This window comes from Stegodyphus dumicola, chromosome 10, assembly GCF_044657685.1.
Source record: "Stegodyphus dumicola isolate Sdum_Otavi_A_Nest chromosome 10, ASM4465768v1".
Lineage (NCBI taxonomy): Eukaryota > Metazoa > Arthropoda > Arachnida > Araneae > Eresidae > Stegodyphus > Stegodyphus dumicola.
The window spans coordinates 145500407-145514837 of NC_140777.1; the positions used below are offsets into that span (position 1 = coordinate 145500407).

Consider the following 14431-nt stretch of genomic DNA (forward strand, 5'->3'; position numbering starts at 1 on the left):
CTTTTTTTTTTAAAAAAAAAAGTTATTTCTAATGATTTGTTCCATGTTCAATACGAGTGGATTTAAATGTTTCGTTTTTATTTTACGATATATTATATTATATACTTACTAAAAAACCCAGAAAACATGCTTGAAGTCTGAGCAGCAATACCATTGAGTTCACTACTAACGGTAGATATAAGAGAACCAGGACTTGAACCACCATCTCGAGTAACAATTTCTGTAGATTCAGCGACACGTTTTTCTCGACTACTGGTCATTGGTTCACCAAATGCTTGCAAATTCTATAAAACATAAAAGAAACAATTTCCATTAAGAAAGTTATTGGAGTAAAAAAAAAAAAAAAACATATAAAAGTAAAAGACATCAAAAACTAACACGGCGGCAGTTTTGAAGATTACAAAACAGGATTTTTATACATTTAAATGACTATTCATACTTAAGACAAAAACATAATCACTTTAATTTATCTAAGCTACTGAAAGTTAAAATCTGAATATTTAGCATATAATGCAAATAGCCAGTTATGTAAAAAATAAAAATTAAACAATAACAAAAGTGCTTTCAAAATATTTGTAAATAAAGAAACAGAAAATGTTACCTACACTTTTTTTCATCTTGAAGTAAACTATCAAAAGATTTTAGTGCATTGCATGCACTCGATTAAATTTTATCTTTGACATACAATGACATTTTATTTCTATTTGTATATTTTATTTTAATATAAATCGTGTTAAACTATGAATTATTAAATATTACTCAGTCATATTATTACAATGCACATACAGCTACAAGTAACTCACTTTTAAGAGAGTTTTCTTTCCAGCCTCCCTAGCAGGCTTTGTAGCTTCCAGAGCTGTGCGACTAGCTTCTACAGCTGCTTTACTTGCTTCTCTAGCAACTTCTCTGGCCTCACGTGCCATTGTTTCAAGGAGAGAACCTTGGCTGTTTTGAGCAGTTAAAGAAACACCACCAATACTTCCCGTACGACTCAAAACACTACTAATACTAATGGTACGTGTAGGAGTTGGAGTAGGAGTTCCAGAACCAGTTCCACTGCCTCTGTCAATTGATGTTTCTGGAGTTAAAACTGTGTTACCAGACCTGACACGGGGTGCAGAATTGCCAGTTACACCATGCACAACATCATGATCATGAATACTTTCTATATCACTCCCAAGACTGTCAGCAGGGCTTCTACTCTGTAGAGGTGGTTGGGGTGATATAACTGAGCGAATAGTGGATGGTGTTAAAGTTGCAGTCTCTCCTTCTTGACCACTAAACACTTCAGTATCCCCATCACCATGATCCTAAGAATAAATGTGAAGTTTAAATCACAGGTAAAAGTTACAGGTTGTAGAGATATTAGGATTGGATTTTAGGAAACAAATGTGAAAAAATGTGCAATGCCCTTGCTGGGACTCGAACCTGAACCTTTCGACTATGCACCAAGTGTGCTGCCGTTACACCATGAAGCCATTAGGAAAGGAGGAAGAAAATAACTTATAAGGTAATTAATTTACATTTAACCATGCACATATCTAACAATGAATACAAACATAAAATTAAAAACATGTATCTGATCAGAACATAAATCTAAATATACATATTGAACAAGATTGTTACAGTTTTTAAATTAGGAATGCCATGTTGAAGAAAAAGCTGACATTTATTCATGGGGGGGGGGAATTAAAAAGCAATCTTACTGCTTGTTCCTCATTTTATTTGAGAGAAGCAGAACTATTACTAAATTTACTAAGTAAAATATTGAAAAAGGGTGCCAAGTTTACACGGATATGAAAGTTATTCCAAACATTTCATTCCTTACCAATTTCCCAGCACCTCAGCTCAAAATAAATGATAAAATATTAGAGATTATTTAATTCACTGTCCTAACAAGAGCAAAACTTTGAAGAACATAAAAAATTCTTCAGATTATGTTTAAGATTGTGACAAAAAAATGTGGTATGTTGTTCATTGATCAAGCATAAAAGTTTCATTGGGATAGTTTTTTTTGTCACACATAAAAATTTTTGCAATACTGGATCACCAAATATATCAATAATTGATATGATAAAAATTTAATACTGCATTCAAAGAAACTTACATTATTTTTACAGAATATTATAATATGTGTAAGATTTGTTTTATGGCTCTCTCACACTTCAAATAGAGCAAACACAGTTTAAATTTCTTTAAAAAAGGCAATTCCCACTTAACTGATTTTAATTGATAATTTATTCCATCACAGAAAAACATTCAAACTAATTATAAGACTCAGAAAATATGTATGAATAAATAAATTTCTAATAATTTCTTTAACACAATTGTATTCTTCTTGAGACATGTTGAAAATTTTATATCCTTACATAACAAATGAGAGGAAAAAAATGTCAAAGGTATTGATGAAAGAAAAAATAGCTATGCATTTGGCTCTCTTGATTAATATCTAATGAAGGATAAATGTTTCTAGTCATTACAAGGAAATGCATTTGCATATTGAAATAGAGTAAATACCCATAAATAGTATGCTATTTAAAGACCAAAAAAGGAAAATAATTCATGGGTAGTATCTAAATTGTCTCAGGAAAGAATCATCAAATTTTTAATATCTTAGAATGGAAAAGAAACTTTGCAAAAGTGGCAGGTAATTTTGAGCAGTATTTAAACTATATCAAAAGAAAAAAAAAAAAAAAATACTGAACTTGTAATGCCTTAGGATGGTAAAGAAACTTTGAAAAAGTGGTAATTTATGGACTGTGCCTAAACTCCCTCAAAAGAAAGATCACTGAACTTATAAAATGTTAGAAAGGAAGTTCTGTACAGAAAACTGAGAGAGAAAAAAAAAATAATAATACATACTTGAGATTCAGACCTGTATGCTAAAGGCTGAAATGCAGCAGTTACAGCTTTTTCTGCAGCACGTGCCAAGTTTGCTTGAGGATCACCATTGAAAGATGGACTGCTGTAATTTACAACATCCATTTTAGATATTTAAAAAATTATAATCTTTCTTATTGATGGAAAAAATAAAATTATATTAAAGTTTAACCCCTTAACGCATTTGCCCGTGTCTCACACGGGCGAAAGTTTCCGGCAAATTTGCATATGCCCGTGTCTCACACGAGCACCCTTGTATCTCGCGTTATTTTATTTCTAATGCTTGTCTGAGATCCGTTCCAGTAAAAATAAATAGGCTAGATTATAATTAATCTTATTTGACATAGATGGCACCACTATTCAGCATTTTTCTTGTGTAAACCACGTGGCGCATTTTGATGATTAGCTATAAGTTTGCTAGGAATTCTTTGCTATAAAGTAGTCGTTTGGTGTGGAAAAGGTAATATATCCATTTTTATTATGTAAATATAATAAAAGTAAGCAGTTAACTGCAAATTATATTACTAAGTGTTTTTGTAATTTAAAAAAAGTTATCTGAAATGAGCGACTCTGACGATGACAATTTTGAATATGCCAATTTATCAGACAGTTTCAGCGATGAGAGTGATGATTTCTTGAGTGATGGAAGTGAATCGGAAGATAATGACAACGAGATTTTGGATATAGCAAGGAATTGGTATCAAATTAGTATAAATCAACCAAACGTTGCACCACCGAGATTTCGATTTGAAGCTAACCCTGGCTGTTGTTTTACTCTGACAGATTACGATGATGCTTTGTCATACTTTGAATTATTTTTTGATAACTCTCTCATGGACATAATTCTAACTGAAACAAACAGATATGCATTTCAACATCCAGGATCATCACAGAACCTATGGTTACCGATTACTATGGAAGAATTATACATATTTTTAGCCATAACTATACTACAAGGTATAATTAGAAAGCCTGAGATAAGGATGTATTGGTCAAAAAGTGAAATTTTTCAATCACCTATTTTTCCGAAGCTCCTTAGCTTTCGTCGCTATTCTGAGATAAAAAGATATCTTCACTTCTCTAACAATGAAACTTATGATGCTGAGATTCACCCCCATCCCAAGCTCAATAAGATATAGCCTGTATTTGACCATATAAATAAAAAGTGTTCTTCTCTATATACACCGGAAAGAGATATCACGATAGACGAAAGTCTACTACTGTATAAAGGGCGAATGAAATGGAAGCAATATATACCACTGAAATGAGCTCATTTCAGAATAAAGATGCACCTTCTTTGTGAATCAAAAACCGGTTACTTATATTCATCCATTATATATACCGGAAAAGGAACGAATCTGAGCGATGCATATCGAGAAATGCCGGTATCAACTCAAGTAGTGTTGTCACTGATTGAACCGTTATTAGATAAAGGGTACTGTTTGACGACTGACAACTTTTATACTTCTCCACAATTAGCGGATTTCCTGGTAAAACGTCAAACAGATACCTACGGGACTCTGAAAAGTACCAGAAAAGAAGTTCCATCTGAAATTAGAAATAAAAAATTGAAAAAGGGAGATGTTATAGCGTTTCAGAGAGGAAAAGTAATGGCAATGAAGTGGAAAGACAAAAAAGATGTCTGTTTGCTTTCAACAATCCATAACACACATCAGGAAAATACAAGTAAAACAGCCAATGATGGCACTCAAATAAAGAAACCGAAAGTTGTAATTGATTACAACGATACAATGGGAGGCGTTGATCGGCTTGATCAGCATCTCCACGATTACCCAACAACAAGAAAACGAGGAAAAAGGTACCATAACAAGATATTTTTCCATCTTGTGGATATATCCGTATGGAATTCATTTGTACTATATCAAAAAAATGGAGGAAAACGGGACCATTTGGAATTCCGTAAAATGCTTGTGGAAAAATTAATTGAAAAATACCATTCAAAAGTGTTACCCAAAAGAACAGGTCGGCCTGGTTACCAACCTGGGCCTCTGAGACTAACTGAAAGGCACTTTCCCGAATTTCTACCACCTACAGAAAAGAAAGCGGCCCCTTGTAGAAATTGCGCCGTTTGTTGCAGTAAAAGAGATGAGAGGGGTAAAAAGATAAGGAAAGAAACAAGATACTATTGTAGGAACTGTAATGTTGGACTTTGCGCAGTACCATGCTTCATGGTATATCATACCAAACTGAATTTTTAGTCAATTTTATGTTTGCAAGTATGAAAATTTGATTTAATTTGATTTTAATAACTTTAAATTCAAAATAAACATGTAATCAAATCGGTTTCACTTTGTTTGTATAATATACGAGGGCTATCCAGAAAGTAGATTACGTTTTGGAATAAAAAAATAAACAAAGTATAGGAAACAAATTTTATTATATACAGATGAAAGCCACACTCAAATACTACTTTTCTACATAGTCACCATACAAATTAAGGCATTTATCGTAGCGATGTACGAGCTTGGAAATTCCTTCGTCGAAAAATTCGGCCGCCTGCGCCTTCAACCACTTCGTTACCTCTTCTTGCAGCTGTGCGTCGTCATCAAAACGCTGCATAGCCAGCCACTTCTTCATTGCTGGGAATAGGTGGAAGTCGCTCGGTGCCAGGTCGGGACTGTACGGCGGATGAGGAAACAACTCCCACTTAAAAGATTCAAGAACTTTACGAGTGACATTTGCCGTGTGGGGCCGGGCGTTGTCGTGAATCAACAAGATCTTAGAGCTCAACATTCCTCTGCGCTTGTTTTGAATTGCTCTTCTGAGTTTTTGGACAGTTTGGCAATACCTTTGAGAGTTTATTGTAGTGCCTCTTTCCAGGAAGTCCACCAAAATTACACCTTTTCTGTCCCAAAAAACAGTCACCATCATCTTCCTTGCCGACATTGTTTGCATGCATTTCTTGGGTTTTTGGGGAGAACTTGTGTGCCCCCACTGCATTGATTGCAATTTCGTTTCACAGTTCACATGTTTCACCCATGTTTCGTCACCAGTAACGATGCGATCGAGTAAAGAGTCACCATCCTTATGGTAAGCGTCCAAAAAGTTCAACGCTGCAGCCATTCGCTGATTTTTGTGGTCCTCTGTCAAGATTTTTGGAATCCATCTTGCACAAAACTTGTGGTAACCAAGCTTTTCGCTGATGATTTCGTGCAACAAACTTCGCGAAATTTGTGGAAAACTCAAAGAAAGTTCCGTTATTGTGAAATTTCGATTTTCACGGACTTTAGCATCGACTTTTTCGAGAAGTTCAGCGGTCACTATGCTGGGTCTCCCACTTCAATCTTCGTCGTGAACATTGGTTCGGCCATTTTGAAATCTTATGACCCACTGACGCACTCCACCTTCAGTGATAATGTTGTCCCCATACACTTCACGAAGCTGCCGATAGATTTCTATCGGTTTACAGTTTTTTGCAGTCAGAAACCTTATTACTGAGCGCACCTCGCAGCTCGCGGGATTTTCAATTAACGCAGACATTTCAAACCGTCACAGTATCTGAACGGAGCACAGCACGAACCTCTCACTAGCACGGCTAGATGCAGACTGAGCTGCGCAACGCTCTGACCCCAAGATGGCCGCGCTAGCCCCGCCCCTAGCGGACACAGACGGAAACGTAATCTACTTCCTGGATGGCCCTCGTATATATATATTTTTAAATTAGCCTATACTTGTACCCCTGTATGTTGTCTTTTCTAATACAAAGGAGCATAACAAAAGACAACTTTAAGTGAAATTATTCCAAAATTAAAAATAAGATTTTTTAATTAAATTTTTAGTTAAAAATTACTTTTATTTGTCGATCATGTCTTAAAATGCACTAGAGAATATGATTATGCAAGAAAAAAAATAGGTGATTTTTTGACCGAAAATTAGAAATTAATGTGTGCCTTAAGGGGTTAATGGGAATTAATTGGTATTTGGATACGTTATAACTTCTACCGTTTCTGTCAGTTTTATAGCTAATTAAACTGCACTTTAAATCAACTCAGCTCCTTACTTAGATCTAATATGATGTTATGTTTCATAAATTCAGTAATTAACAAATTAGTTAAGTCTGTTTCTTACAGTCCTTATGATCAAGTAGATGAAATACACTACCTTAGAGATAAATACAGGCAAAGAAAATTGAATAATTTTTTATTTAGGAATTTAATTTATATAATGACAGGCTGTATGGTTTAATGGATGAATTTGATATTATAAGATATTTTTAAAATGTTACGCAGATATTTCTTTATAATATTTATCAGTATGAACATATTTAGTTTTATAAAAATGATTCTTTGAAGATAAGAAATCTAGCTAAAAATCTTTTGATAAACTCATGCGCATAAAAAGATAAAAGCATAGATAATACTAGAAAGTTTCTTTTATTTTATAGTAGTATTTTACCTGGCTGTCTCAATTTGGGGGGGGGAAGAAATCATACAAACCTTGATGGAGTGGATGGTGGAGAATTGGCATATGGTAGGGCAAACACAGCATTACGATTATTAATGTCAGCAGCAGGCAGCTGTAGTGTGCTTGGTGGTTGATATACAGAATGGTGGTCAAAAAGAACTTGGCTGTTAGCAGATTCCTCAGATCCAGAAGCAGCTGAAAATTCAGATTCTTTAATAGATATAAATTTTAGAAATAAAAGAAATTTCCAACATAAATGGAATTAATATATTTGAAGCTATTTTAAATTTTGCTATTAAAATAACTGCTGATCATGCCAGACTAAAACATGTATAGTCATTTACTACTAGTATTTTAACTTGGCTCTGTCTAAGAAAAAATAAAGTTCATTTAATTTGAAGCGATGGAAAATTTATTGTCACAGGCCATCACCATAAAACAAAGCTGTCATCCAAATTCTCTCATAAATATTGTTTTTTAATGCCATCTACAATTTAGTTTCTTTGCTTCCAAGAAATTAGTTATTGTGCATTCTTTCTGTTTAAAATTCTTATTTAATGCATGTAATCAAATAAACAGTTAGAGTTGATTTTAGAGTACCCCCTTGAATTATCGCGATGTTGTTGTTTCATTTATCGCCAAGTTGTTGTATCATTTATGGTAACCTGAGTAGTTGAATGTTATGGAAACCCTATTATGATGTAATCGTTTGCATTATTTCAGGAAATTTTGAATCATGGGATATTTTTGCAAGGGCTTTTGTGGTGTGTGTTGCTTAGGAAGTGCACTGCTTGTTTCATTGTTTTTAGATAGTACAATGGCTGAATGTAGTAAGGTTAGTTTTAAGTTTTTGTATGATTTGGAACGAAAGAGGAAAAGTGCATTAATTGACTGGTGTGTAAATAAAAGTTTACTTATAGCCATTTTCCGGACAGTCCAGAACTACATAGTATAGTTTTTACTCTTATTTTTGTGAATTTATGTGGTGATACCGATATACAGATTCTAGTTCAGATAATTTTAGGAAGTTTTTGGATGCTGTTAACTGCTAAGGAATTTTGTGTGCCACAGACTGAAGACGAACGAATTTCTAAATAAGGCAAGTGAATATTTGCTTTTTGTAGTACTTAGTGAATATTTGCCTTTTGTTTTTGTAGTGCTTAAATGCATAACAGATTTTTTTCTTTTTTATGCTATTTTATTGTTTGGTTTAAAATGTAGTTTATTGAGATCATGTATTTTTTGTTTGCTTCTACTGTAGAATTGGGTGTTTCTTTGATGTTTTAAGTCAAAATATATCGATGTATACATGGACAGGGAATGCATAAGGTATAGTTTGTGAAATTCTCTAATGTTTTTTTAAGTGAAAATAGGTCGATATGTACATGGATAAAGTTAAGGGAGTGTGCAATGCCATTTTTGTGCAATTCTGGGATTTTTTTAAAAATAACAAGTCAAAGAATTGCACAAACTCAGTATCCATGTACTGCCAAAAATCGCCAAGGGGTATCCTAAAATATACTTTTACCAAATAAACTTGTTCTTTACATTGTTAGTGGGTTATTCCTCTTTCCTGTATTTTTTAACTGAACTTGAATTAACAGCGATTTTAAGTTAACTATAAATGTCATCTTTGGTAGCCTCCTAATTGATAAAGACTAAAATCTATAACTTTCTTTAAAGCTGAGAGGAAAATTTTTCACTGTGTTTAATTGAAAAAATAATTTCTATTAGGCAGCCAAGAAAAAGAATCAAATTTCTAAATCTAGATAAGAAATTAGCATACAAGATAGAAGTGCCTGTCTAGAAAGTTTAAGATGAACAATTTAGAATTGAGTCAAAACTTAGTCAAAGCAGATTTCTGAAAAATTATATCACAAGTGTTAACAGCATAAAAAAAAAAAAAAAAAAAAAAAAAAAAAAAAAACTCAAAGCTAAAACACTAACATTTCATAGATTTTTCTAACTAGGATATTAAATGACAGTGGTTATTTTGTTTGGAACTACAAATATAAGAACATACAAGAATTAAAAAGAGAAATAATAAGACATAACATTATAAAACATAAAAACACAGAAGCAGCAGCCCTTCATAATAATGAATTTTTGCCCATAATATGTTTTCACAATGTCTTATGTGAGAACTTGTCTGCCTTTCTTCACACTGTAACAACAGTTAGAACAATCTAACAGGAAAAGGCCATTAGCAGGAGACACTGCTTAATGTGATCACATTTGTCCAAGACTGAGAAAAGTAGCCTTCAATATATCAATAGAATTTAACTAATTGAATACAATAATTTAATACTAATTTAATAATCAATACAGTTTAACTAATTTATAATATTCATAAAGCATCACTCATCTCAGAATTTGCAGGAAATTCATGATTTTCTTTGTTGTAAAGTTTATCACACCATGTTCTTGGATATGTTTCAGAGAATGACTTCCAGACGCTCTCCTCTGTTATTTCTACTGCAATTTGCTAATTCTGTTTAATCAGTTGATCATCCTAAAACTTGAAAAACAGGCTCTTTTACATATCATAGCTTTAAATTAAAACCAAGCCTGCTTGGCATTTACTTGGCAACATTTCTCTAGCATCTGGCAATTTCTATACGATCCATTCTGCAATATTTTGATAACATTAACCAAACTGTTGGTCACAATAAGTGGTGTATTTTCCATGTTTTTGTATACAGATGGGTGGGACTTTGCCATTTTGATAATGATACCTGAATGATAACAACAATCACGATCACTTTAAGTGGCACCTGCTGTAAATTAATTTAAATGATTATCACTTCTAATTTGCATCATGAAATCTCACATTAGTTAATTATGTATATGTATAAATTAACTGAAGACTGGATGTGAGATAGAAATGAATAACACAATATTTCTATAATAGTTAAAGAAATCTTACCAAGTACACCTTCACTAGTTATTTCACTGTTCACCATATCTGTAACAAAGTCACTTAGAGAGGAATAAGAAGAACTTGTACTGCCGGCACCTTCACTATCACTGCAGCTTTCATCTAGAAATTAAAAAATTGATATAAATAGATTTATTTTGCCCATTATGATAAGAATGCCTTCTAAATGCCAATTCCTTAAAAATTCTTACACAATTGAATCAGTAGATGTGAAAAGGGGTTATGCAACAAAAGTCAAATTTTACAACAGCAATAAAAAATTATTTCACTCCTCAGAAGTTAACAACAGAAATTTAACGAAACTGATATAACTATGAATTTGTAATTCAGGGTTTTTTGAACAATTTAGTTGTTTATGCCTGTCCCTCCACCCCAAAAAAATTACTGTCTGTCTATGAGAAGAACAGCTCCCACACCACAGTGTCAGGTGGGTAGCAGTTGCTATAACAACAAGGCTAGTATATTTCAAATAGGGATGAACTAAGGATTGCTTTATAGTTATTTTGTTTTTTGGTGACTGTTGGCTGAGGGAAAAAGAATTTATCATTAGTCTTCAAGACATCCCTACGGAAAATGGGTCAAGGATTGTTTCTACAGCAACAGACAGCTGCAGACTAACTGGTAAGAGTTTTTCTTATGATAGACAGACTGTACACATATCCTCTTTTTACAACTTATCCCACATAAAAAAACACTCAGAGTCATAAAAAAATTACAGCTATTTTTTATAAAAATAAATGTTACGAAAAGATAATAAGATAATACAGTTTCAGAAAAATGCTGTTAAGAAAATTAAGTACAATCTATATATTGTAAAAAATAAGATAATAATAAAAGTAATAGCACTAAAAACTATATATATTTTTTTGTATAAACAAGTCTGAAAATACTGAAAACCTGTTAAAATGTAATAATAAACAATAAGCAAAAAAAGACAAAAATGTTCCTAATAATAATAAAGCTTTAATCATCTTCACCGTCATTCCCCTTGTCTACTACTACATGATGTTATTATAAAAATCTGTATGTTCAGTCGGTATGTTTTTAATGCACTTTCAAGGAATATGACATTCAAGAAGTAAAGAGCTCTGGCCAATCTACTGATGTTGATGAGGCCCGCTTGCCTCATCAACATCAGTAGGCTGTGGAACGTGTGGAAGATCAGTATGCAATCACTTGAGAGCTTGCTAAGGAGTTAGACGTTACTGCCATGTCAATTAGTCATGCTATATATTGCAAAAACTTGACATATAAGTTCAGTCACTGGGTGCTGCATGAGCTGACTCAAGCAGATTGGAACAGACCTCTTTGGCCTGTACTAATCTGCTCGAATATCACGCCAAGGACTAAATTCTGGACCAGATTGTCACTTGTGATAAAAAGTGGATTTACTTCAACAACAAAGGCTGAAAAGGGAGTTGGTCTTAACCTGGTGAGCCCGTCAGCAGCATCGCAAAATGCAATTTGACTAACAAAAAGACCATGTCTGGTGGGATTGCAATGGCATTATTTATACAATGTATCTGGAAAAAGGTAAAATCCTCAACAGTACGGTGTACAGCAAGATGCTAGTCCATGTTGACACTGCTATCAAGGAAAAACATTGAACTGAGCTCTGGCACAAAAAGGTAATGTTCCATGAAGATAATGCAAGACCACATGTGTCTGCATTCACTGGCTGGACTTTGGTCTTGAATGAGATCTTTTGCCACACCAACCATAAAGCCTCGACATCGCTCCTTCGGACTTCTACCTTTTTTCACACCTGAAGCTATATCTTGCTGGTGCTATCTTCCAATCTGCACAGGACATCCAAAATAAGGTTGATATGTTTTCGGACTTGCCGCCACCAAGTTTCTGGACTGAAGGCTTTGAAAAACTACCAAAATGTTGGCAGAAAATCATAAATTTGGGTGGTGATTACTATCCACACTAAAGGTACTGTTTCCATTTTTTTTTTCCTAAATTTATTAAGAACATTCTTTGGCAGAAATCGTTCATTACAACCAGATATATGTGTACCTGTAAAACTGCAGAATGTGAAATTTGCTTATATCAAATGTGATAATTTTAGAGAGATGTTAATTTTATGAAAATCAGGGAGGAAGCAAGCCTCTTTAGTATTTATTACTCACAATACAATCATTCCTGTATATAAAGACACTTAGAACCATGGTTAATGTAGGTGGATACATGGTCTCCAATTACCCTAGTACTAATTATTACATTCCCCTAGTAAAAATCTTGATTATTTAGCTGTTTCCACCTTCATGGTTTTCATTCATTTGATTCAGAAGAATCAGATTCCATTACAATTTGTTGGAAAAAGCTCCACAAGAAAGCTATAAATGTGTATTTGTGACCTAAACTGGTCAGTGAGAATGCAAATCACAGACTAATGAAAAAGTCCATGAGGTAACTTGTGAAGCTTGGTTCTAGTAATGCATTCTCACCATTAACCTCATCGTGAAAAAAATGTCACATAACGCCATTTTAAATATACTGATTCATTTATTAAAAAAAATATTATAGCAATATTGCCTATCACACTATATGGTTGGCAGTTTATTAATTTTTTAGTCATGCAGTTTTTATGCCCCCCCAAAAACACTAAAGATCTAACAAGAAAACAAAATACCACTTGATGGATCAGACTGTAATGATGCTGCCAAAACACTCATCAAAACTGAGCCATCAGACCAAACTTTGAAATGTAAAGGTTCTAATTGATGACTGTACCACTTGGCCTTATCTCCAACAATAGTAGGATCAAAAACACCTGAAAATTTACATAAACATACAGAAATTATTATTTGCCCCCTCCTCCAATCAACAAATTATTTACATCTTTAAAAAATGAATTTCCTCATGCACAGAAAAATTAACAAATGATCCAACAAAAAATAATTTATTTCTTTAAAAACTGAAGTTTAAAATCTTTACAGAAACAAAACGGAAAACATAAAAGCATACCTGTATGAACCCTTAGGAAGGCCACATTAGTCGGAGACAGAGACCATTCAGCGAAAAATTCTACAGCCTAAAAAAGTAAGAATACTTATTAAACACCACCAAACATGTAGGTTTTAAACACAATGAGAGTGTTTCAAAAAACTTGCTTACTTGTGTACGAACGAACTTGCTGAGGAAATATGAAAACTTAGGTCTTGAATGAAGAAAACTATTAACTTGGAAGGCTACGACAGGACGCGGATACAAGCGTAGAGTTCGCGTGTGCTCCATGAAATTTGCTAAAACACCAGGTGAATTGAAGAAACGGACCATAGCTATTCGAGTCGCAACATCCACGGAGTCCACATCATTACCATAGATTAATGGATTAAAACCTGTAGTCAGTGGAGGAGGTGGAGGTTCTTGCGGTACTAAACGGTCCGCTACTCCTGATTGAATTCGATCAAGATTTTTAATAGGCTGGGGGCTCATACTCATTGATGCTAAGGCCTAAAAGAATGTTGAAATACACTTATTAAATACTTAATAATGCAAAATTTTCACACAATTGGAAGCATTATTTATATAACTTAACAATAATATCCAACTATGAAAATTTAATTTGCAATTATAACAGTAATTAGCATACATTCTATTTTCAAAAGTTTAATAATCAGTTAATTTACTCCTTAGCATGGTTAAAAAGGGGTTAGAAAATAAATATATTATTCACTTGAAGTCAGTCAATGTAAAAACGGTTCAAAATATCATGAAATCAGAAAAACCGATGTTAGTTCAAGGTTAGTGTTAGACTGAATTAAATGTATAGTTGACTTACTGAATCTCATATCACAGGCTTCAGCCAGCAACATTTTTACAACAAATAAGTTGTAAAACATGACTATAAACTTAAAAGAAACCTAATTATACACAGGAAACAAAATTAAAAAAATTAATTCACTTTAATTTTTTTTTTTTTTTTTTTTACATGAAATGAAACATAATTATCCAATAAGAAAAATCAGTTATCAAAATATGCAAAACATGAATCTTAATGGAATAAAACTAAAACTTGTCACATATTTTCAGTTTGTTTTTATTTTAAAGGTACTTAAAAAATGTATTCTATTAAACGAGGGAAGAGCGCGTCTATACGCAGAGATAAGAGGTCGTATGAATTTTGCTCCTACATTTTGCTTCACGGTGAACGGAATACTCAGCCTTACAAGAGATTTT

At 33.2% G+C, this 14431-nt stretch overlaps 1 protein-coding gene across 13 annotated transcripts in view; it reads right to left on the reverse strand.

The window, feature by feature from the left end:
- The window catches only part of Rab3-GEF (Rab3 GDP-GTP exchange factor), a 176712-nt gene that overhangs the window by 90751 nt on the left and 71530 nt on the right, over window positions 1–14431 (reverse strand). For all 13 annotated transcript variants that reach the window (XR_015043574.1, XR_015043573.1, XM_085825652.1 and 10 more), the window contains exons 10-17: window positions 13367–13705; window positions 13217–13283; window positions 12882–13022; window positions 10232–10345; window positions 7338–7500; window positions 2863–2965; window positions 804–1310; window positions 110–284 (exon numbers count right to left, since the gene is read on the reverse strand). Coding sequence is in view for 11 of the 13 variants with exons in the window: in XM_085825652.1 (XP_085681778.1) it covers window positions 110–284; window positions 804–1310; window positions 2863–2965; window positions 7338–7500; window positions 10232–10345; window positions 12882–13022; window positions 13217–13283; window positions 13367–13705 (1609 nt within the window). In the remaining 2 variants the exon portion in view is untranslated. The remainder of the gene's footprint in view (window positions 1–109; window positions 285–803; window positions 1311–2862; window positions 2966–7337; window positions 7501–10231; window positions 10346–12881; window positions 13023–13216; window positions 13284–13366; window positions 13706–14431) is intronic.